General features: G+C 38.2%; 12 protein-coding genes and 1 non-coding gene across 13 annotated transcripts; 7 read left to right on the top strand and 6 right to left on the bottom strand. All coding sequences in view use genetic code 12, as the record gives it.

Annotated features, from left to right (window-relative positions):
- Positions 1-216: 216 nt before the first annotated feature.
- GYP1 (Gyp1p) lies at positions 217-1,905 on the bottom strand (the record flags this gene model as incomplete). The annotated part of the gene is made up of 1 exon (XM_036807606.1): positions 217-1,905. One exon carries the CDS (start codon positions 1,903-1,905, stop codon positions 217-219), a length of 1,689 nt encoding a protein of 562 aa, XP_036664426.1.
- A 284-nt stretch (positions 1,906-2,189) lies between these two features.
- SSZ1 (Ssz1p) lies at positions 2,190-3,803 on the bottom strand (the record flags this gene model as incomplete). Its single annotated transcript, XM_036807607.1, has 1 exon — positions 2,190-3,803. The coding sequence occupies one exon, from the start codon at positions 3,801-3,803 to the stop codon at positions 2,190-2,192; it is 1,614 nt and encodes a 537-aa protein (XP_036664427.1).
- Positions 3,804-4,493: 690 nt separating this feature from the next.
- On the top strand, positions 4,494-5,087 carry CPAR2_302400 (methylated-DNA--protein-cysteine methyltransferase; the record flags this gene model as incomplete). Its single annotated transcript, XM_036807608.1, has 1 exon — positions 4,494-5,087. The coding sequence occupies one exon, from the start codon at positions 4,494-4,496 to the stop codon at positions 5,085-5,087; it is 594 nt and encodes a 197-aa protein (XP_036664428.1).
- A 225-nt stretch (positions 5,088-5,312) lies between these two features.
- CPAR2_t_cp_Ile(AAU)_60 lies at positions 5,313-5,386 on the top strand. Its single transcript has one exon. It is a non-coding gene; the product is annotated as a tRNA-Ile (tRNA).
- Positions 5,387-6,689: 1,303 nt separating this feature from the next.
- On the bottom strand, positions 6,690-8,492 carry DCR1 (ribonuclease III; the record flags this gene model as incomplete). The annotated part of the gene is made up of 1 exon (XM_036807609.1): positions 6,690-8,492. One exon carries the CDS (start codon positions 8,490-8,492, stop codon positions 6,690-6,692), a length of 1,803 nt encoding a protein of 600 aa, XP_036664429.1.
- A 1,774-nt stretch (positions 8,493-10,266) lies between these two features.
- Positions 10,267-11,016, top strand: CPAR2_302420 (mitochondrial 54S ribosomal protein uL10m; the record flags this gene model as incomplete). Its single annotated transcript, XM_036807610.1, has 1 exon — positions 10,267-11,016. One exon carries the CDS (start codon positions 10,267-10,269, stop codon positions 11,014-11,016), a length of 750 nt encoding a protein of 249 aa, XP_036664430.1.
- Positions 11,017-11,179: 163 nt separating this feature from the next.
- CPAR2_302430 (tRNA (guanine46-N7)-methyltransferase) lies at positions 11,180-12,169 on the top strand (the record flags this gene model as incomplete). Its single annotated transcript, XM_036807611.1, has 1 exon — positions 11,180-12,169. One exon carries the CDS (start codon positions 11,180-11,182, stop codon positions 12,167-12,169), a length of 990 nt encoding a protein of 329 aa, XP_036664431.1.
- A 279-nt stretch (positions 12,170-12,448) lies between these two features.
- On the bottom strand, positions 12,449-13,789 carry CPAR2_302440 (uncharacterized protein; the record flags this gene model as incomplete). Its single annotated transcript, XM_036807613.1, has 1 exon — positions 12,449-13,789. One exon carries the CDS (start codon positions 13,787-13,789, stop codon positions 12,449-12,451), a length of 1,341 nt encoding a protein of 446 aa, XP_036664432.1.
- Positions 13,790-14,789: 1,000 nt separating this feature from the next.
- CPAR2_302450 (uncharacterized protein) lies at positions 14,790-15,410 on the bottom strand (the record flags this gene model as incomplete). Its single annotated transcript, XM_036807614.1, has 1 exon — positions 14,790-15,410. The coding sequence occupies one exon, from the start codon at positions 15,408-15,410 to the stop codon at positions 14,790-14,792; it is 621 nt and encodes a 206-aa protein (XP_036664433.1).
- A 1,008-nt stretch (positions 15,411-16,418) lies between these two features.
- CPAR2_302460 (uncharacterized protein) lies at positions 16,419-18,089 on the top strand (the record flags this gene model as incomplete). The annotated part of the gene is made up of 1 exon (XM_036807615.1): positions 16,419-18,089. One exon carries the CDS (start codon positions 16,419-16,421, stop codon positions 18,087-18,089), a length of 1,671 nt encoding a protein of 556 aa, XP_036664434.1.
- A 194-nt stretch (positions 18,090-18,283) lies between these two features.
- On the top strand, positions 18,284-18,571 carry CPAR2_302470 (mitochondrial 37S ribosomal protein mS37; the record flags this gene model as incomplete). The annotated part of the gene is made up of 1 exon (XM_036807616.1): positions 18,284-18,571. The coding sequence occupies one exon, from the start codon at positions 18,284-18,286 to the stop codon at positions 18,569-18,571; it is 288 nt and encodes a 95-aa protein (XP_036664435.1).
- Positions 18,572-18,743: 172 nt separating this feature from the next.
- Positions 18,744-19,994, bottom strand: CAM1-1 (Cam1-1p; the record flags this gene model as incomplete). Its single annotated transcript, XM_036807617.1, has 1 exon — positions 18,744-19,994. The coding sequence occupies one exon, from the start codon at positions 19,992-19,994 to the stop codon at positions 18,744-18,746; it is 1,251 nt and encodes a 416-aa protein (XP_036664436.1).
- Positions 19,995-21,041: 1,047 nt separating this feature from the next.
- CPAR2_302490 (uncharacterized protein) lies at positions 21,042-24,155 on the top strand (the record flags this gene model as incomplete). Its single annotated transcript, XM_036807618.1, has 1 exon — positions 21,042-24,155. One exon carries the CDS (start codon positions 21,042-21,044, stop codon positions 24,153-24,155), a length of 3,114 nt encoding a protein of 1,037 aa, XP_036664437.1.
- Positions 24,156-24,173: the final 18 nt, after the last annotated feature.

Raw genomic sequence — 24,173 nt, forward strand, 5'->3', positions numbered from 1 at the left:
TAAAACAAAATCGAAATGTAGGCTAGTTTTTGAAGGGGTGGTACTTACTCTATTATAATCATGCTAGCTACATCTTTTAAACCTGTTTGTAGAGGCGCCCTAGCGAATGAGTGATCTCTTAAAGATGAAGCAGAGTTGTGCACACGTGCTATTCTCCAATATCAATGTGAATAACACAATCATAGCCCAGCAGCAAAGCTTGACACCAGCCAAAGGCTATCTTAAGTGTGCTGAGGCATTTTTATACAAGGTTTGCCACATGAATGCCTCACTAAGCATAAGTTCCACGTCCTTTTCCTTCCAATGGGACGTTGGTGGGTTTTGCAAAAACAATAAAATTTCTTGAAAATCTTTCTCCTTCAATTCTCCACTGAATTTAATCAAGAACGCAGCACATACGTATGTGTGGAAGCTACTAAATCCTAGAGGCTGTTCACTCAAGTACGTGTCCCACATTCGTATAATCAAGTCAATTGGCAACTCCCGCATAAGTAAACAATTCATCCATCTGAATGAAAATTGCAAAAATTCCACACCTTCCTCGTCGAAATGCTTAATCAATCCATAATCAATTTTTGAAACCAAGTTCTTAAGCTCATTCACTTGTCTTATAATTCCTGGTTGTTCATGGATATAGTTATCTGTGATATTTTCAAGTAATCGAGATAAACACCAATAGGTGTCGGCTTCGATGATGGTTGTGACTCTTTGACTCAATCTTCCAGTGTCAAAGTTATTGATGGTGTAGTTTTCCAAGTCGGGATCTTTGAGTAATGCATATTCCGCCTTGTCATCACCGTCGGATACATAACCTGGAATTAATAAATCGCTATCATCACCTTCCAGTTCCTTTGACACTTTCCTCTGTAGTTGCCATATGTAGTGGTTTAAAAAGATCTGATAAAACGGAGTTACCAAATCGTTTATACCCTGTACATATCCACTTGCAGGGTGCCTCACTGCCCACAAAAATAAAATTTTTCGGAGCGACATCTGCGTACTTTGATACGCATATAGCTTGGTAGTTGGGTTTGTTCGCTTAACATCGATATTTATTTGATGGTATATTAAGCCTTCTCGGTTGCTGTTTGAACCAGCTTCTGGTTTTGAGTTTTCGTCAAAGCTAATTTGTATACCACTTATGCCGTCCATGTATTCTTGACGCTTGCGTTTCAAAGTTGAGCTCTGTCTGGATTTATTCGTCGGTAGGTATCCCAATAGCAACAGCCAAGACATTGCTCTAAGCTCATTGGGTATACCATTCCAAGACAAACGTCGCAAGTCTTGAATGTTTATGGTATTCTCTGATGATAGCACCGTTTTGAATTTGGTATATTTGAATTTTAATTGATTGAGTCTGCTGACCTCGGCTTTTGCTTGGTAATCTTCTTCGTCCATTGATTGTTTAAGGTTGGATTGAGGAGCAGATACTGGTACCATCAAATCAGGGTATAGTGAATCCAAGAATGGGGGTGGAACAGCAGGCTTGGAGACTTCATCTCGTAAATCCGCATTCCAGTCATCGTCCAAATCAGTATACTTTTCCTTACTATGCCTTTGATTCCTTGGGAAGGATTTAGGAGATGTATCCCTATGATGGTCGCTTCCAAATGAAGAAGATCCCATTGAAATGGTTCTTTTGATAGGTGGATGTGGAGCAAACCCTGATCCATGGCTCAACATTGGGTTCGATCCATTTCGTCCCTTTTTATATGATAAACTTCCATAGATAGTGCTGTTAACTTCATCAATCGATTCCTGACTATTGTTGTTGCTTGATCCTGTCAACGACAAATTTTTCAAAAATGACGACAAATTCTTCCCTTTACCCCCCTGTTCTCCGAATATAAACTCATTCGTCGAGCCACTGTATACCTGTGCCATTTCTTGCTTTTTCTTGCCCATACCTGTGTGCGCTTAGAGTGTGGGGGACCCTTTTGTAGATGAACAAACAACAAGTGCAAGGCAATGACAAAACTTGTCGTATAGAGAGGAGTGTTGTGTAAATTGATCACAAAAACAAAACGAAAAAAAAAAAAAAAAAAGAATAAGAGGGACAAGTTGCGATGAAAAGCAATCGATATCCAAAAGAGAGGAGAATATAAATGACGTACAAAGAGGTCGCATTACCTCTTAAAGAAAGTATTCAGAGTCTATCAGTTCTCGTTATCCACGCTACACATGACTATCTATTGAGCTGAGACTTCACCCTTGACAGCAACTGCGCCCTGCTTCAATTCTCTTCCAGAAACATGCAAAACACCATTCTGAGTGATGTTCACTGTAACCTCCAATTTTGAGTTTGGTTTCAAATCTTTCAATGAAAATTCCGCCAATTTATCGCCAACTTTGTAAACAATTTCCCTTTCAACTTCTGGTTCCTCATCTGAATCATCTTCGGAGTCATCCTCATCCTTTTCAGCTTCAATCACAGTTTCTTTAACTGTCCTTTGACCTTCATACAATTCAACAACGACTGACGGTGATTCTCCGTTGGTAACTTCAATTGACTTCTTGATTGGGTACGCAGTTTCAGCAACCAAAATTGGGACAAAGTTGCCTTCAGAATCTTTGATTCCAATTGGTTTAGACAAGTGTTGGGTGTTAACAACAATCGGTTGCAACGATTCAGCAATCTCTGACTCGTCGAAAGTTTCAATTAATGACGCTTGCAATGCGGCCCCACGAGCAATCAATTCTGAAGGGTTCAATGCCTTTGAATCCAATGATGGCGCAATAACTTTTGTTGATTGAGGGAAAAGGTAGGAAATGTTGGAGGCCAATTTGGGTGTATGGGCAGTTCCACCAACTAAAAGAACCTCATCAATATCCAAAGCTTCCAAACCAGCATTCTTGATAACTTTTTCGACGAATGCTGTCATTTTAGAAAGTACGTCTCTTGCAGTCAATTCGTATCTCAATCTATTGATACTTGTATGGAAATCAAATCCATCAGCTAATGATTCTATCGAGCAGGTGGAAGTTTGTACATTGGATAACGTTTTTTTGACAACAATGGACTCTGCTTTTAACTTGGCAATGGATCTGGCATTATTTCTTGGATTGACTTTAGTCTTTTTTTCAAACTCCTTTGCAAAAAACTCAGATAAAGCGGTGTCCAATTTGTCACCACCTAAACCGTGTTCATGTGCAGTTGCAAGGATAGTCATCACACCACCTCTCACTGAAATAACTGCTCCGTCGGATCTAGTACCACCAAAGTCGACAACAACGTAAAGTTTGTCTTGGCTCAATTTGTCTTCCAACGACAAATGATCCAATAATGCGGCAGATGGTTCATTGATCAATTGCAAAACTTTGAGACCCGAACTCTCAACAATCTTGGTGAGTTCGTCTCTTTGATGTTCACTAAAATCAGTTGGCACGGTTAAAACCACACTTTCCACTTCCTTCCCGATGAAGTCTTCAGCAGCAGATTTCAATTGCTTAAAATGTCTTTTTGTTACTTCATTAATGGTTAACGTTTGGGATTTACCGTCTATGGTAATTTCGTATCCAACTTCCCCGTTTACGTCTTTGGGTTTGGCACCAAAAGAAAACTCATCGTTGATGTCAGAAAACTTTTTACCAATGAAATCTCTGAAATTGACAATGGTGTTCTCTGGGTTTCTAATCAATCTGGATAAAGCTTGAGACCCGTGGTATTCGTCGGATCCAACATAAGATAGAGCCGATGGGATCGCACGATCACCGTCTGGATTCGCAATGACATCGACCTTCCCATCGGCAGCAACGGCGATAGAAGATGTGGTGTTTCCAAAAGTAATTCCGATCACTGACATGTTGAACTACGCAGTTTTATAGGATAATTGCCTCTAGTGATGACTTTTGAATAAATCCAACTGGTAAAAAAAACTTTTTCATCCATCTAATTCGAGCGCTACCGATATGTATAATAGCAGTTGAACCACAGGTGCTTCCAACGAAGATGAGCTTTATTGCAGCTCAAAAGTTAGTAAATTATGATTGTGAAAATGTAGCCCTTACCCAGCATGTTGTTGTTGAATGTACTCAACTGTTTCTCGCGTGGCAGCCATTACAGACGAGTTCCAGCAAGCATAAAATTGATACGAACTTGAAGGGGTAGGAAAACGAGGTGCATGTAACTCAGCTGCGTTGACAAAAGTTTACTGCAATCGATTTATTCTATTACTGTAAACTATTTGGAAGATGCTACTCTTTACATTATTGTTGTCGTTTGTGTTCGTAAACATCTATTTTTTTGCATCCAACTTGCGTAAACTATTACACTATTCGAAAATGTGTTCAAATACAAAAAAATACATAAATAAATACACTGTTATATCCTCCAGTGTTCCGAATCCCAATCCGGACCCTTAACATAAACCAAAATGGGTGCCAGTAAAGAATACTATGGGCAAGAAAAAACTTACTATGAAGTTAAAGCTCAAAAGATCGCAAGAGGTGCAAAAAAATAAATCTATACTTCTCCCAAAATTCTCTTTCTCACAATGAAAGTCAGCAACAGTCCTAGAAAACATCTTTACTACACAAGTGTTTTTGCAACTCCTGTAAATGCATTACTAGTGGTGGATCCAGAAGGTAAGCTTTACTACGCCTCATTGGGCCAAAACATCACCAATCTCCAAAATCTTCTTGTTAAAGATTTCCAACACCAGAAACACGTCCAATTGAAACCATTGAGTACTATCCACGACAAATGCAAAGCCACAGAAACAGTCGAAAGATTCAAACAATTGATCGAGGATCCGCGAAAGCCACAAGAATTTACCATCGAGATTATATTTGGGACGCGTCTACAACGCAGAATATGGCAAGAGTTGATGAAAATACCAATAGGTGAGGTGAAGACCTATACTCAAATAGCTGATGGACTAAACTTGCTGGGGAAATACGCACGAGTTATTGGCGCAGGATGTAGCTCAAATCGTATTGCGATTGTCGTTCCTTGTCATCGTGTTGTCGGCAGTGACAAGCAGTTAACAGGATACAGGTATGGCAAAGATACAAAGGCATATTTATTGAAGCACGAGTTGGGGGACAAGCTTTTGGAAATAGGACTTGCAAGTGATGGTGCATTGTAGTGCTGACATAGTAAGTAGAATATTCGGAACAATTTTAGATCCCATCTTTCATTTTTCTGGTTTTGTAACTACGCGTAGCTCTCTAATTGCAGGGTAAAGAGCAACTGGTCTAGCCGATATGACCACTAAGCTACAAGGGCTCAACACTATGAAAGTAAAATGGAGTAGAACATGATCAAAAGCTTTTTTAATGATGAATTACAACGGATTTTCTTGTTGAAAATTGGTCCCTTGGCCCAGTTGGTTAAGGCGTGGTGCTAATAACGCCAAGATCAGCAGTTCGATCCTGCTAGGGACCAAATTTTTCTTTTTTGCAACCATTTGCATCTTGATAAAGCGGTAGCCCTTGTACATGCTAGAGAATGTCCGAGATCAATAGCGGACGCACGGTAGGTATAGCTGGCGGTTGGCAACCACAGAAATTAATTTCTCTAATTACATCCCGAGATAATGCATTCGATGTGTCAATAGCAGAACCAATATGTAATTTCTTGATCTTTAACTCTGCCATATACCTTCCATCAGGCAAAGTGGTTGTGGAGTATTCAGGCCGTATTTTCACTTTCGAGCCAACCAATACAAGAAGCTTGTTTTAGGCATCTGTATCAATCTCATCAGTAGCAAGATCTTCTTCGGCTTTGAGTGGGAAGAGTGACCTATTTATTGACGAAACCGGTCGTTTAGGCAAAACCTCGCCATTCCTCGCCCAAGGAGTCTCTTCCAGTACAGTCAACTGTTCCAATAATCGAATATTCTCATTTACTTGAGATTTTCTCCAATTTTCCTCACTCTGGCATTCACTTTTTGCCTTCTTCGTTATTGCATAGGGAGACTGCTTGCCTGCAATACATTTCTCCAACTTTGATCTATCTTGCAAAGCTCTCATGGCAGCAATTAAACTAGCCTGTACTTTTTAGATTGCATTACCAGTTCCCAATACTTCACTGCCCGTTTTGCACTCAACAATAAACTCACGATCGCGTCCGTTACCCCCTGCTACACAGTGATAGGTAGGACGACGAATTCTGAACTGCCAGTTAATGCATACAAATTGGATTTTGCCAGCAGATCTATCTGATCATTGTTACTATCCATGTCCATTGAAAGAAGATTAGATTAAGTGTGTATATCGTAAGGGCTGTTGGCGGCGTGGTAGACAAAGTGATATGCATGGTGTTTGTGTGTTTCTGTTCTTACCACTAAAACATGCATTCAATTTCACAAAAGTTTATCCCTGTGTAATTAAAGTTTGTTTTAAAAATAATATCAACTGCTCTACGAGTCCCGAAAGAGTGCTTACAGCTTAAGACGAGTTCTACAACTTCTACACCGAAAAAGGTCACAATAATAATTGGATGTATCAGAAATAAAGTTTATAGATGACCATTACATACGAAATGCATGTTGGAAAAATTAAGACTTCAACGTACAGCCTCATCAAAATCACTTCCACATTCTATATTATCTTTTAGACACTGCATGCGCAGGGACGTGGATACAATTCTACTACATGAAACAGATTCATTATGCAAATGGAAAATGCAAAGGCAAAAAGAGGTACTACCCACCCAACAAGAAGTTTCAACCAAATCACCCAACGAATCAGTCAAATCGCTTACACAACTCTCTTAAAGCTTCGGGATTTTTCATCACAGCATCAGCGACCCTCGCAGTTGCCCTTTTTTTCGACCTGTCAGTAGCTGTAGCAACAATTAATTTTCGAGCTAATAATTGCACTGTATGCGCACCATTTTTGGATTCTTTGAGAATGTATTCGGGCTTGGTCCCTGTTTTCTCACCCAATGTGGCATACAATTTGTTTTTGGCATCAACGTCAACATCGACGTCATCAAAGACTTCAATGGGAAACATGGACGTACGAATAGGAGAATCGGGACGTTTAGGCGTTTCTTCAGTTGACGTTTCGTCAGCTTCTTCTTGCTCTTTCAACTTTTTCATTTTCTCTATTTTCTTTTCCCTTAAACGCTCGACTCTGGATTGCTTTATCGGGCGTTCAATAGCTTGTCTTTCTATCACATATTTTTCCAAAGCTGCAGTGTTTTTCAATGCCTTCATGGCAGCACGTAGGCCCGCATTTTTGACACTGTGATCCTCTGCTTTTGCCAAAACTTCGTTTCCCATTCTGCACTCAACAACAAACTTTTTATTCAAACCATCGCCGTCGCTGACAGTGACGTACTCTGGACGCGCGTCAGCTCTTCCAATAAGTGCGTATAGTTCGGTCTTGGCTTCTTTGTCAATAAGCTCAGCAATATACTTTTTTTCGAGATTTTCAATCAAAGGTTTATAAAGATTTTCTAACCACTTTCTCACTTCGGCCAAATCAAGCCCCCTTTCCAAACTCAATGCACCAATATAAGCTTCAAATACATCAGCATATATTTTTTTTTCACCCATCAGCATCATTTCTTTGGATACATTGGTTCTTAGTTTTTGATCAAAGCCATATTCTATTGCAAAATCTCTCAACACTTTATTATTGATTAATTCTGCTCTAATTTTTGACAAAGTACCTTCTGAGCTGGTAGGGAAATTTTCGTAAATGATTAAAGTCACCAAGTTATTCAAAACCGAATCACCGAGAAACTCCAATCTTTCATTGTGGCTATTAATCAAGTTTCGGTCATTGAGATAGGTCTTGTTATTGACATTGGACTTGTGGGTAAAAACCCTTTCAAACAAGTGGATATCACTAATTAGGGGTAAGTTTGGTAAGGTGTGCTCAATTCCATTTGGTGATATCTCATTAGGAGCAACATGTGCTATAGCAATTTGATTTTTGGTTCCACCTTGTTCAACAACTAATTCAGTTAACTTTTCTTTGTCTTCTTCAGTAAGTATGAGAGTTTCATTGATAATCTGATCGAGTATTGGTGCTTGACCCAACTTGTATTTTGTTTTCAATCTTGATGCTAATGCCATCAAATCGCTTTGTTTCAAGTCGCTTCTTGTGGCACTATCAAGATCCCTTGAGTTTAGTAGCTCTCTCAATTGAACGAAGTCAGGGGCTTGCGATAGAATAACTTTGGCGCTTTTTTGTAAACTCTTGGTCGCATGTTCAACGCGCTGCAAGTCAAGAAAGCCAATAAATTTCGGTGGTTCTGCATCAAATATTGGCTCATCAAGTACTTCATCCTCATCCTTTGGAACTGCTTTACGCCTCTTCAATGCTGAATCAGCGCTTTTTCCGTTTCGGTAGCCCTCATTGGAGGCTCTTCTCTTCCTATTCATGGAACTGGATTTAAAAATATTTTGTCTAGCATTATGCTTGTGAGAATGGTTATCGTTGTGGCTGAGACTATGCTGAAGCTCGTTCGCCTCATTTCTTTTTTGTTCACCTTCCTGAACTTTTTGTAAAAAGTCCAAAAAAAGGGGATCTGCCATGTTTGTATTGATTTGAGAGTGTTAGTAGCGAGTATCAAGGGGTGTGTGCGTGTGTGAGTATATGATAATTTAATTGTTTGATGAAAAGAGAAAGAAAATAAAAGAGCCTTCGCATGATTGTTTCCACTACCATACTAAGACCCAGATTTTGCGCTCCCAATGCCACTAACCGAATGAAAATGTATAGATTACTATTACCAAAGAGAAACCCTCGCTACAAACGGCAATGAGATGCTTGCTTGTAGTACTCTGGAAACGGATCTTGATCTACTAGATACAACGTGCATCGATATGAATAAATTTCTTTGCACTTTAATCATTGATATCAAATGCTGATAACATCGAAGCTTGGTCCTTCGTATCGAGTAGTTTGGAAGAAGTTGTTCGTTCTGGGAGTCGCGAGTCTAAACATGACCTCTTTAAGTAGACCAAAGTAATAGATGCAACTTCGAACCAATCTCTGAGACAAACCAGCAATCAATAAAAGCCCCCTCTTTCTTACCAACACCACCTTCAATACTGAATATGTACGAGCGTGTATTAGGGCACAATTTTTGTTTATTTGGGTGCAAAAAATCAAACGTTGATCCTCGACACCATATATACAATTTTACATACTCGTCTGATAGTCATATAAGGTTGGTATAATAGAGTGGTATAGCAGAAATTATATGCATCAAACCACCACTGAGCTCAACAAGTTACATCTCGTTCACCTCTCCTCACAAGCGTGTGCGCTTCAACCTACAACTTTCCCTTCTTATATTCCTAATTATCTCTCCTCATACATTTCATTATACTATTGCAAAAACTCTGATATGTTAAAATTTGACACACCATAGAGAAATCCAACTTCGAATTACAAGATCCATAAACTACATCTCACTTGTTCTTCTTCACTAACATTCTTCCCCACCCCCCTCAGAAATTGACAATATGACGAATAGTAGTCTCAATGAACGCCAAGTTGTTGCTAACAATCAAGAAATCACATCCTGGGCTCATGAAAATTTGGCATACCAAAATGACAAAAGTTAACCTCAATCAAGTAAAAGCTCTCTGGAACTCACTGAAACCGAAAATGAACACAGTATAATCATTCTCCTTGAACCTGTAAAGCTTGTTCCTGATGGAGTTAGAGTCATTCCTGTTCCAGAGGTGCAACCACTTCAATATTTGGAATCTGGTACATCTGCAAGTGTTGATGAGAAACGACTTCATGTATGAGGAATATCGCGGCACTCGTGCGATACTCATTTGAAAACTTATCTTGATGGTTGGTTAAGTTTGCTGATGCAGTTTTGATGGTATTGGTTGTTGATTTTTTATGTTTTCATGAATTGATATCTTTTGTTTTACATTACTTGGGAAGCTTTGTGTTGAGAATGGGCCAGGTTGTAGATGATGATCTCTTTGCCGAATCTTCTTGCTCTTTGTTGAACTGTATCAATCAAAAATGGTATTTGTGATTTGCTCAGTTAAATTGAGAATCTTAGTTTCCAGTATGACAAGAGGATGGTCATTGCTACTTTGAAGGGGTGCATCTGCTTGTATTTTGTCTACATAAACATCGAGGAGTGGTTTTCATCACGGGTATTGAAAGTTGCAAGCTGACGTTAATAGGGTCGTTTATATCTTATTGTGTCGCATCATATCCCACGACATTGGACGTTTTAAACGACACTCAAACTTGTACCAACTGAAAAAGAAAAATTTTCCACAAACAAAAGTTGATCAGATAGACCCTCCACTCCCAATATAGAGCCTGAATATAATGATTATAAGGTCAACCATTAACAACAGTATACGAAGAATACCAATCCCCCTCATACTTAAACCATCACTTAGCTCCAAGTTTTTCTCATCGTCATCATTAGTCTACAATGAATTCGTCCCAACCACAGAACATGTCAAGTTTTCACAACGAACCACCGAAAAACCATTATTTTCAAGAAAGACATATCTCATAGATAATTACAAACATCTCAATGACACCAATGAAATCTTATTATTTGTCCACCATAACAATTTAAACAAGGCTGAAAATAAAAAGATTAGACAAGATTTGACCAAGTTTGGTGGTAGATTAACCATGTTGAAAAACACCCTTTATCAAACGTATCTTAAATCAAGTCATGAACAAGATCCAGCCAGTAAAGGAATGACACACAAGAACAGAAACAATACTCATCCATTATTGCCATTATTTGTTGGCCCCACTGCAGTAATTAGCGTATCTGAATGTGAACCTTACAAAGTGCAACAAATTGTTAAATTGTTAAAGAAAATGAATGAGAAATTGATTATTGTTGGTGCTAAAGTTGAAAAATCGTTTATGGATAAGTTTCAAATCGACGAGTTTAAGGATTTACCTAATAAGCAAGGATTACAGGGTCAATTGGTTGGATTGTTGACAATGTTGGGTGGTGTTGGATTAGTTAGAACTTTGGAGACCCCAGGCCATATGGTTTATTTGACTATGGAGCAGAGGGCAAAGGATTTAGATCCAAAGAAGGAAGAATAGGTATTCTGTAAATAGTAGTAAACTTAAATCAAATAACTCTAATTAAGTTGCAAAAAGCAGAGAGAAGGAAATTTGCATTGGAAAAAAAATTTAAATTTTCAAATGTGCAGTGCATCTCATCATAGACTAAACACCCTCCATCTCCCATCCCAACGTACGCATAATGTCAGTAGCAGATAATTCACAGAAGCCACCACATAAACCACAAGCTTCCAATAATAAACTGACACCAAAACATAATCGAAATGCCGACACCAAACGTAAGCTATATCGAGAAACAATGGAAAATGTCCGCAAACAAGTTCGTATAGAATCACCAACACCGCCCCCACCCACTGCTACCGCCACCACTGCAGCATCATCACCATCGCAGTCGGATAATATTGCTTCCACTACTGAACTGACTCCCGATCTAATGGAGTTGCCACGCAAAAGATTTTATCGTCAACGAGCTCACTCAAACCCATTTTCCGATCACCGATTAGATTACCCCACATCGCCAGACTCAATGGACTGGTCAACCATATACCCTGCATTAACCAATACTCAAGATAACAACGAAAAGAAGAAGGTGGAAATTGCCGATATCGGATGTGGATTTGGTGGATTAATGATTGACTTGGGTCCACAATTCCCGCAATCGCTAATCCTCGGTATGGAAATCCGCGTCCAAGTGACTCAATACGTTGAAGATAGAATCTTGGCCTTACAAAAACTCCACGAATCGGATCCCGTTTACAAATACGATAATATTGGTGTGATACGAGGCAACGCTATGAAATTCTTGCCCAATTTTTTCCACAAGTCACAACTTGCCAAGATGTTTTTCTGTTTTCCTGATCCTCATTTTAAACAACGTAAACATAAAGCGAGGATCATTACTCATACGTTGTTGAGTGAGTATGCATATGTGTTGAAAGAAGGCGGTATTATATACACAATTACTGATGTGGAAGATTTGCATAATTGGATGGTGACGCATCTTGAACAACATCCATTGTTTGAAAGGTTGAGTAAAGAATGGGAAGCACAAGATAAATGTGTGGAGATTATGTATAATGCAACTGAAGAAGGTCAAAAAGTGGAACGTAATAAAGGATCGAAATTCGTTGCTTGTTTCAAGAGATTGCCCAATCCTGATGATTGTGAATGAGAACTTGACCAAGAGCGAGCTGCCGTGTGTAAAAAACAACGATAGACGGTGCAGTCACCATCCGTCATAGTACACAATAGTTGTAGAAACAGGAACAATAAAACGAAGAAATAACTTAAAGTATGTAGATACATTCACCATTAGGATAAAAAGGAAAAGCACAATCTTCTGAAAACTTGACCCCTCGACCCCTTATTCTCTCCTCAATTTGCGCTCTCATTACATCAACTTCCGACTGCCAAATGACAACATTCCATCAAAAATAAAACACACTTAGTCCTAATAGTAAGCACCTTTGGTGGCTTGTGCGTTTCTTTCTCTCAAGTCAGCACCACCAGTAGCAGATGATGAAGATGTAGTGGATCCAACTGGAACATTAACATCAACACCATGATGAGAATCAGCAGCAGTTCCGTATGAAGTTGCCTTTGAATCACCCACAGTTGAACCAGCAGTTCTTCTTGGGGCAAATTTCGACAAGTATGGACCAACTGGTGTTTGTTTCAATGCATCATGAAGTTGTTCAACACCTTTGCCAACTTGATTCTTGAAACAAGCAGTATACTTTCCAACAAATGCATCAACTTGCTTCTTATTGGCAAGATAAGCTGGTGGGATAGTAAACAATAAAATGACCGAAATAACAGTCAATGTAAACAATGAAACAACTGAAGTTAATTGGTAAAAAATGTATGAAATTCCAGCAAATTTTAATGTAGTTTCAACATTTCTTGAGTAAACAATATAATTCAAATGATGTTCAATAGCAACATTCAATTCTCCAATTAATGGTAAAAGGTGCTTGTTAATTGGCTTAGCAAATGAGGTTGAATAATTTTTGTAAAAATTACTAACAAATCCTTGACCAGTAAACACTTTACCGACATATTCAGCACCAGCAGAAAATAATAAAGTAATGTAGGAAATCTTGAAAAAGATACGAACCAAGTCAATTGCTTTGAAAAGAAGCAATCCACCAAGAGTCAATCCCAAAACTTTACCAGTATAAGCTGGATTCTTCCAAGTTAACAATTCAGTCAAGAAATCTTCAGCTTCATGAATTGGGTGGTTTGGATCAGCATCTGATCTCAATGCAGATGTAGCAGTGGAAGCAGCACCAGAAGTGTATCCACCAGTGGCAGAAGAGCCCAAGCCTGATCCAGTTTTTGACGAAGATCCACCATAAGCAGCATGAGATGTAGTGGAAGAGGAATTGTTGTTGCTATTGTAGCTATTGTAGTTGCCAGTGGAGTGGGAGGTGGTAGAGTCACCTGTAGTTGCACCTTGATGCAATTCACTCTTGGAAGGTGTTGGACCGCTAGAATAGTTCGAACTAGATTCACCAATTGGTGGGGGGATAGTGGACCCAGTAGGGATTGCTGATTCATGTTGTTGATTTTCTGCAGCTTGAGCACCGTGATGAGCATGAGAAGCATGAGCAGCATGAGAAGAAGAGTGGGTTGCTGAAGTTGATGATTGGAGATTACCGTAGCTTGATACATTAGAATTGATCCATTTTGACTCATCAAATTCTGGAACTGGACCACCTACTTCAATTGGATTGGTGGTTGATGATTGGTTTTTGGAAGATGATGAATTGTATTGTGGAATTGATGACATCTTGAAGGTGTAGTGGTAATACTATCTTTGCTCAATTGTGGATTATGGAAGAAGAAAGTAGCAGTGGTGTTCTTTATAAATTTTTTTCCTCTCTGACTAAAAAGGGGGTGGGATGGCAATCAAATGAAAATTAAACGAAAAGCACTTGGTAGCAATTGAGAATTAGCAAACTAACAGAACATACACAAACAATAGGATTCACACGACATTAACAGATACACATACACACACAGACAATACACACAATTGAGTACAACTACGTCATAAAATAAATCAAGCAATTCTGCCAATATCCCACCCTAAAATTGTAAGAGAACTGAACGCAAGGGCAGTGTTCGTTTTCTCTGATGATGTATGGATTAGATAGATGTGGTTCTTACTCCTTTACTTTACACAAAATTATCACATGACATGAACAAAAATTGGACCTAACCTAATACAGTAATAACCTTAACCTTGGTATAACTTTAGCAGTCACGGCGATTTCTCATATGGTATGGGATCATACCATAGCCACAACTAAGGTCTTTACGTTTACTCAGTCCATAGTGTTTTTGTTTTATCCGTTCCGTTCCATTCGGTCAATGTCGTCTGAAACTTGTAGCAAACTTGAGTACTTGATTTTGTAACTGCACAAAACAAGACACAAAAGGATGCAAATAAAGCTGAACTTTTTTGAGCCACACACCACTCTAATACAAAACCAGAGAGAATATACATCACAGACACTACAACAACAATTTTCACACGTTACATAGCCACAAAGCATTATTATGCCAAAGCACCTGGCTTTCGCTCCTATTATCTCTATTTGAGTCTTGGAAAAAGGAAAAAAGGAAAAAAGGAAAAAAAGAAAAAAATTGTGGTCAGCAAAAAATGATATCCTATTTTGCAACCTTTTTCAAAAAATAAAAAACTGGATTGTTCATTTCCTGAATAAAACAATAGACTAGCATTGATACTTTTCACCTTGTAATAAATTTTCAACCGTTCGGTCAATTTAGTAATCAACTTTGTTTTCTTGAGTTTGTTGACAAAGTAAGCCATTCAAAATACGGAAAAAGAGCTCATGCTCAGTCACAGTTCTTGTTGGAGGGAAGTCGCTAACATCTTTACTAAAATCAAACGAATCCTTATTAAGATAGTATAAATCAGCCCCAGAAAAATGTTCAAGACCAACATCAATGTATTTCTTCAACTCGAGGAAATTGTTGATTGTAGGTGGATCCACATCCATGTATGCCGTCTCAAATTCTTCCTCAATAATGGTTTTAGCAAGATTATACATTTTAATGCAGTCTTCGTATTCCAACTTGTTGATATCGGGACCTTCAGTAGTTTGTGGGTCACCACTATTAACGACAATCTTGGCATCATGTTCGGAATCGTCCTCCATAGGACTTGCTTCAGCGGTGTTGGTAGAAGCACGATCATCACGATTACCAACATCTTTATCCCCACTATCTCCAACATCACCATCGTCACCACCGTTTGCGGAATGTGGCTTAGTAGGTTGTGATACTTCATGTGTTGTCTCAGCAACTGCAATAACATCAGCAGCATAATTATCAGCTGTAAAAATGGATTCAAAGCCCCCCCGGTATAGGAGCAGCAGAACCATAGTTTTAATAGAGCAACTGATGTAAGAAAAATAAGAAGAATAGCTAGTAGTGAGTGGTTATGTGCATGGTGTGTTGCAAAGTTGTCTTAATTGTTAAATTGGTGCACGTGCACACGCCATATTACACTAAATGTTCTTACACATAGATCTAGTGTTGTACCATTTTTGTCAAGCTAGTTAAAGAATTGAGACAAAAGTTCTGCCACCTGATAAGAGTTACATGTGTTGGTGACTTTACAAATCAGAACAATGGAGCGAGATGCAAATACATTTGTGTAACCTAAAGAGTTTCAGACTTGAATATAGAATTTTTTTTCTGGTCACGTGCACATTGAAAGGGGAAGATTGACTATTGTGGTTTTTCGTTTTCCTTGATGCCATAGTTTGTTGTGTGATTACCTTGATCCTTGTAGTAATATTCAAATAAGAGTAAGCGTAGTAATATCATTATAGATGCAAAAGTAGATTGAAGTTCAATTGCTTATAGTGTAGTACGTGTTGATGATCAGGTGATTTATTATGCCACAGTTTTTTTTATGACTGACAGACTCCCTCTCCGATATTCGCAAATCACTTTCTACATTTCTCTCACAACGAGAGACAATGCATCTTTAGTATAGCTAAACAACAAACTTCTACATAACATAGCTTACTGACATGAACGGCAGATATATTGATAGATTCTACCAATATCACCTCAGAATCCCAGTAGTAGAACTCGTGTCAAAACAAAATTAACGTAGTTTTATTAAAGGTGTGTCACTATTTAGATTGTTCTTTTATAATTTCCTGCATAATAGGGAGTCATAGTGTTCACTTTCTTTCTCTCTTCCAATCATTTGTTAAATCTACAAAACTCTCTTATCAGAACAAAAGACACATTTAAAAACCTAAAACAGGAGAGTTATATACACCCCCTCCCCTCCATCCATCAACCAAACTATACATTCACACGCGTGTATTCATAAGCTTCTACATCCATACCCAGTAACTACACACTGTATTATTATGTTGAGGTCACTACATTTTAAAACATTTAAACTACTGCATCATATACCAAGGCGTTGCTTTCATCCAACATATATCACATACAAGGATGAGAAAATATTAAAGAACCTAGCCGACCTGTTCCAGAAAGGTGATATACGTCCAGTAGATGAACAGAAGAAGGACAAGTCAAATAATAACAATAAGGAAGAAGATGACGAGGATTCAAGTCATTCTTCAACTCTACCGACAAATCAAATTGACGAGTTTGAAAGTTACTCGGTCATGAATAGACAACAGTTTCTATTTCAAATGGGCTTGGATGGAGACAAACCATTTATGTCGTTTCATAACCCACATTTTGTTGATTCAAAACAGATTTTACGCAATCTACCTGATCAAATAGACGTGCTTGACCCAAAAGATATGAAGCGGGTAGAGGAGATATACGGCCAGTTGCAACAACTAGATTCAAACCCAGCAATGCATGAAAAATTTCTCAAACGGTATTTTTACGATTATGACAATGATTTAATGAAGTTGGGTCAATATATACGAGGTATCAATTCCAAATTTAAAATGTTGAGACGTAATGAAAGTGAAAAATTCAATCCTGAAAGTGTCATACATGAGTATGTTAATGACAAGATGAAACATCCGTATAATGTTGTTGGATTTGATCGAAGTTTCATGGGGATGCCCTTGCACAAGAACATGGAAAAAACCGCAGTACTACCTCGTGAATTTATTCAGGATTTACCAGCATTTGATTCCAAAATTACATTGAAGAAATTTGATTTAAATTTTATGGAAAAGGATGGATCGATAAATGTTGACCCCAGCTTTGTTACCCCTTTGAAAGAGTTGTTTGATTATGAAAATAAAAATTATTCTGGTGGGGGCATATATTCATCACCCGCCAAATTAGCTCAACGTGCAACACATGCTTACTTGACTAGTAAATTGGGATTACCTCGATACAATATTCAAGTGGAAAATACCGAAGATTATAATCGATTAAAATTGAATAATCATCAAATTACTAATCGTATTGAACAAGAGATTCGTGTAATGAAGAAGTCATTATTGGAAGAGATCAGAACCACAGTGGAAAGCTCAAATGCTCATTTAATGAGTAGTGATACCCATAATGACTATATCAAGTCGAATCAATATATCTTGTGTGCCATCAAGGAGGAATTACAAGGAACAGTTTACATTTGGAAGAGTTTTAGTATTCTCCCCGTTTACTTTATGCTTCCATTAAACAAAAGACGTGAAAGACACTTGGCTAATCATTTATTCAAGTTGTTTCTCATCAACCTTGAGGAGAAAATCGACATTTTGTTCAAGATCAAGTATGATCGTGCAAGAGATACGCAGAAATTCATGAAGAATGTGGTCAAGAACATTGGCCATACTATAAAATTTAGATTATGGCGGTATTTCAAAACCACTAAAAACTCACTCAATGCATCTTCGGCAGCAGCTACTATTTCATCATCTATTCAATTACCATTGTTAAAGACCAATTTTCAGAATAAGCAAGCTGTTATTTATTCGCCATTTAAGAAATCACCATTTAAGCGGATTTATTGGATACTGAAACCATGCAATACTCGTTGTCGCAATTTGAGGAAATCGTCCACTAGTGTTGATTATGCTGTTATTGGGGAGGATCTATTGGAATAACAATGGTAATATTTGTTTAGTCTTGACTTTTGGGTATAGGGAAATACAATTTTTATTTTTTTTTATTTTTTTTGTTTTGTGCACGTCCTCTATCCTCTATACAATATTAATTTTTTTCATCTTTCAAATTTTCACCAACCATTAGAGATCCTCCCATCTATCCCTTAAGAACCAAAGCTTATAGATCTTAGATCATGCCATATAAGAAAGTAGGTCCACCACCCAAGAACCTTCCACCACTTCCTCGCTTAAAAGTGCGTCGTCCCATATTGAGCAAATCTACCAATCAATGTTTTGTATTTATGTCAAGTTTATTAAATTGTTGGGCATCAAACGGTGAAGGAAACACCGTTTGTGCTGGGTTTGAAAAAGATTTGAAGAAATGTATGGAAACTTTCAAGCCGGAGAAGGAACAGATTAGTACGATTAATTATCATGCGTCGAGGCTATATCCTAAATTGAGAGGTAAAGTCAATGATTGAGGAGTAGCAGGAGCTTGAGGAGAGGAGAAATTTGTATTACGGTTCCTGTATTCTTGAAGGAGGTTGAAGAATATTAACTGCAATCAATGGGGAAGATGCATTTTACTTGTACATATGAAACAATGTTTATTTCATGACAAAACTTTTGTAATTTCCGTATCTACTCTACTGTTTATTTAAACACTTTACCGTCAGAAATTTCTCTCTTTTCACCATTGACAACAACTGGTTCATCCCAGGCAAGCATGTTGTCAAAGAACTTTTTATCTTCATCTTTTGAAGCATCCAATTTGGTGAATTCGTATGATTCCCAATCTGGAGCAACATCAAATGCTGGAGCGTAATCTTGACCTCTAACCAAAAAGGCTCCAGTAATACCATTGTTGTTGTTTTCACCATAAACAACCATACATCCAAACATGTATTTGGTTGATGCTGATAATCTGTTGAAGAATCCACCAATCAAGTTGTTGGACATGAAGGTCAAAGTCAATTCATCATTGTATTTGTAGTCAACTTTCCACAATGACCATTCTTCTGGATCGTATTGGTTTTTCCAAAACCATGGAATGGCAACTTCTCTGGTTTCTTCATTAGAATAAGTTCTCTTCCACTCATCCAATGGAGCTTTTGGCTTACCCAAAGCTTCCAATGGGTGCTTTGGCTTTGGTGCAGCAGCAGGAGCTGGCTCTTCATCGGCAGCTTTTGCTTCCTTCTTAGCTGGTGCAGCAGCAGCAGCAGCAGCAGCAGGAGCTTTCTCCTTCTTTTCCTTCTTGGCTGGAGTGAAAGCCATTGGTGGATCAGCTGGCTTGTATGTGCTCAATCTACCTTCCCAGAATGGTGCTTTAGAAACAGTATTGAACCATCTAGCAATGTGTGGGAATTTTTTTAAAAATGGAGCACCGAGGATAGTTGATAATCCAAAAGTTAAAGCAGCAGCAACAAACAAATCAGCATAAGTTAATCTTTCACCAACCAAAAAAGTGAATTCCGACAATCTAGTTTCCAAACTGGTTGCCAAAATATCCAATTTTTTCAAATTTTCATCATTAACCTTCTTGTTGAATGGCCATTGTCCAATAGCCATTTTAAAACAGGGAACAACAGATTCAATCCATTCTTGATTAAACAAAGAAAGATACTTCATGATTGAAGCATATTGTTGAGCATTCTTACCCAAAAGACCACCCAATTGTTCCTTTGGAACCAAGGAAAACAAGTAACTAGCAATAGCAATAGTTTCTGTCAATGCATAACCTTTTGGTCCAATAAATGCTGGGGTTTTACCCAATGGGAATTTAGCATTGTAAGCACCATCCTTCTCAGTAGTGATTTTAACATCCAATTTGAAATGTTTAACGAGATCTGCCAAGATGAAAGATCTTGGAGATTGTTCCATAACATATAAAGTACCTTGAGACATGATCAATTGGTTGTCTACAGTTGAAAGTCAATTGCAGTGTTGAGATAAGTTGTGGAATAAGAGTAACACCACCTTAAGTTAGAGAAGGAAGATGGAAAATTTTTTTTTTCTCTCCTCACATCTTTTAGGGTGTGTGCATTAAGGCTACTGTTTTCCTTTCACACATTACACACGCACGTGTTTCTCTTTTTTTTGCACCCAAATCAAATACAGTGGGATGACATTTTGAAATAGGTTATATTTGACTTACAAGCCTTGTCAAAAGATGTATTGGCATAGTTTTACAGCAATAGTACCTCCGTTCGAGAGGTGACTTTACCTCGTTAGATGATCATGTAAGAGGGGATATTTCAATCTCCCACAAGTAACACCCACTCTTTTCGAATGTTTAATTTCATCATTGTGTAGAACACTCTTGCAATGGACATCTACTTGAGCTTTACACATGTTTGCTTTGAGCTCCACCGTATTTTGTTTAGTTCCAATACTAGTAGAGAATATTCTGTCTCCAACAAATGATCACTACATCAACATTTTCGATCATCCCAGAGAGATTCATGACAAAACTTGGAAGCTCAATAGATACTCCAACCATTAAACTCTGTTGATTTATAGATGCGTCCCTTTTCCTTGCATTTAGACTTTAGGAAATGGGACCCCTCCCCCTCACCCTTGATACTGAAGTTCAAATGTGTATATGTTGTATGCAGTACACGCAGATACGAAAAGGAAAAAAAAAAAAAAGAAACAAAAGGAACAAAAGAAACGACTACAGATTCCCAATTACAAAAACTAGAAACATATTGCATTCCCCCCCACTGTTTAGACCATTACTACCAGGAGAGAAGATACATACTACTAACAACGCAAAACAGACTCGTATATAGTCAACCATCAAGACACTCATAACGACAAGCAGAATCAAAAGTTTGAGTTTTAATTGTGCACTGCCCTGGTTTATTTGTCTGCTCGATGCAAGATAAGATTAAGCTTTGCAACATTTATACTTCATCACAAGATAACGTTTACAGGGGACATTGATTCATCATGCGTCGGCTAAATCTACTACTTTTGCCCATTTTCGTGTGCCTCACATATTATACCCAAATTGTATCATCTACGTTTGTCGATAGTCTGATGTGTCAAACAAAAATAGCATGGTTCAAGCTACGACCGTTTATTACCGATGTTGCCATTGATAAAGAACTGAAGAAACTCAAGTTTTTTATGAACTCGCAAGTGCTCAACTACTTTGGAAACAATAGTGACACAAATGCAGCCATTACCAACTTTAACGAGACGACAGATTTATACACCACTTTTCGAGTCAAGGTAAACTACATGGGACGACAAATTATCGATGAAACGAAAAACTTTTGTGATGTTGTGTCGGTTAAAGATACTCCTGCGTACAGAACTGGTCCAAGATTTGTATCGGAGTCAATCAATCTGAGCAGCTTTTTACCTAGAGACACAATTCCCGAATTACATTTGCAAGAAACCTTTAACAACAACTCCTTAATTGGACACTTTAATGACACTGATTTGGGATCATCCGACTCTACTATTTCAGAATTATTCTCCAATGCCACTGGTGAGTTGGTACAATGTCCATTATATTACAACGACTCAATCATGATTTACTATGAAGCTGATATTAGTCAACATTTCCATCGATTTGGTTCATACCAAGTGACATTCATCGTTTACGACAATAACGAATCAAGGGATATTATAGGATGCAGTAAATCTTACATCACATTGATACAGCCGGCCTTTATCGATGACGTAATTAATATTGGCGTCTTGGTGCTATTGATCACCACCTTGGTTGTCAACACATTCACCGTGACATATTCGTCATATCAAGAATCAACAAACCCGTATTTGTTTAAGGCATCCACAATATGTAATGCAAAGCTTTTGAAGCAAGGTGACGCAAGCTTATCGGGCATTATAACCTACCTCCAATATGCCCTTTTTCTTGGCGGATTGGATCTACTGTACCCTGGCTTTTATCAACCAATGATTGGCCAAGTTTCTTGGTGTGCATTGATTGATTTCATTTTGGTGAAGCAAGAATCAACTAGTCATCAAATTCAATCAGATGACGGAGTATATGTGACACTTTCGGCAGGAGGATTGCCAAGCTTGACACAATACAACTCACAAACGCGAATAGGAGATATTTGGCCAAACTTTATGGCTGACTTGGGCATGGTTATGTTGATGGCAATTGTTTTGAGACAGTTACTTTTCTTCTTGAAGAAATGTCTTGACAAAATATTGAAACGGCATTACCATAAATCACTAGTTAAAAATCCATCAGCAGTTGTGTTTTTATCGAAAAAGAATTTGTATTTGGTAGTAGGGCAAATCCTACAAATTTGGCTTTCGGTATTTGGGATGCCGTTTCTTGTGTTGAGCTTGTTTATGTTCCTTGCTGCTAATGACTTGAACGGTAAACATCGCTATTTTGCAAATTACCATGACCTAAAAAAAGGCGCATTATCATTCACAACACCCTATGACGAATTGCGAATTCCACACAAGTTGTTTTCTTTTGGCGAAACTTTTGCTACTCCCTGGGGAGATTACATAACTGGATGGGGTAATTCCACTGGAGCTGTCACTTCCAAAGTCAAAAGAGCAACTTTATTTACTCCGTCATCACCATCATCATCATCATCATCACCATCTGGGCAGGAACCAGGTACAGGTGTTTTAAGTCGATTCGGCTCTAATGCTCAATATATCAATGGAACTTCGCGGTATCATGACCACACTAGCAGTTATTTGAATATCCCCAATGTCAGCTTATCACTAGCGTCCATACTACTAGCTGTGTGGCTCGGATTGGTGCTTTTTTTCATTTTCCATTACTTGATTTCAATCTATGGCTGGCTCAAGATTAAAACGTCATCGAATGTTTCTAAATTGTACACCAGTTTGAAATCGATTTTAATTTGGTCGTTTTTGTATCATAAGTATAAACCACAACGAGTCACTTATGTCATATTCGACATAGTCATCATGTTTGTCAATCTGGTTATTGTTGGTGCACTTCAAAACAGTGGTGTTACTCAAGTTTCGTGTTTGATTGTTACTTCTGTTGTCGAATTGATAGCTTTGTTTACGTTGAAACCGTTTTTTGTCCCCATTACTCCATGGTCTTCACAATTTATGTTTCCAGTGGCCAAATTTTTGTGTACAACACTATGCATCCCATTTATTTCATCAGTCAATGCTAGTGAAGCCGTTAAAACGTACGTGGCGTATATTCAATTGATTATCCATAGTGTTGTGGTTATTATATTCACCACTCAGTTGATTTATTGGTTAATCAGAACATGTATTTCCATATACAAGTCTCGAATCAAGGCTCAACCCATACTTCAACAAGTTAGCGCCATCAATAGTCAAGAAGAATTTGAAGGACAATTTGAATACAAAGCAGTAGTTTCACCATTCACTCAAGTGAAACGACAAATCACCAACGAGTCGTACCGTAATCCAGCTTGGATATCAAGTGGTGACGTTGCTGATGATGATGGGATGTCATCTATTGGCGAAGATGAGTTTTTATTCCGCAGTCGTGGAACTCGACTTGCAGACATCAATGAGGGATCGAATGATCAAATAAACGCTACTGGCAATTCTGACTCTTTTTCCATTCAATCATCATTTGTTCAACAATTGCGAGAGTCTGAATTGCGCAAATTGAAGAATGATTATCGAGTACGTGAAATTGATAAAGTTTACGAAAAGTATTTTGTCAATGATGAAATTGATCCTGAAGTTAAAGAGTTATGGGAGAGTCGAAAATTAGCCAATGGAATTTTCCACGGGGCGTATTGTTCCGGAAGCAGCAGCAGCAGTGGGGGTAACCATTGTCGAAATGGTGGTGGTGCAAAAGAGGAAAAACGTTCCTCGTTGTTGGGAATCAGGTTGAGAAATATTGTTAATAAACAACAACCAAAACGAATGGAACGTGCATTCGTTGTTTCTCGTCCTCGACCTTTGATTGTAAAAACTTTGGAAGAGGTGCAATCAGGAAAACAAAACAAACAAGAACCGGATACTAGTGGAGATTCATCCATGGAAAACACTTACCCTGTTTCCTCGATTGATTATCTGATTGAAAAAGAAAAAGCCAAATAGCTAAATATCCCAATAGCA

The sequence above is a fragment of the Candida parapsilosis genome, contig 005806 (assembly GCF_000182765.1).
Source record: "Candida parapsilosis strain CDC317 annotated contig 005806".
NCBI lineage: Eukaryota > Fungi > Ascomycota > Pichiomycetes > Serinales > Debaryomycetaceae > Lodderomyces > Lodderomyces parapsilosis.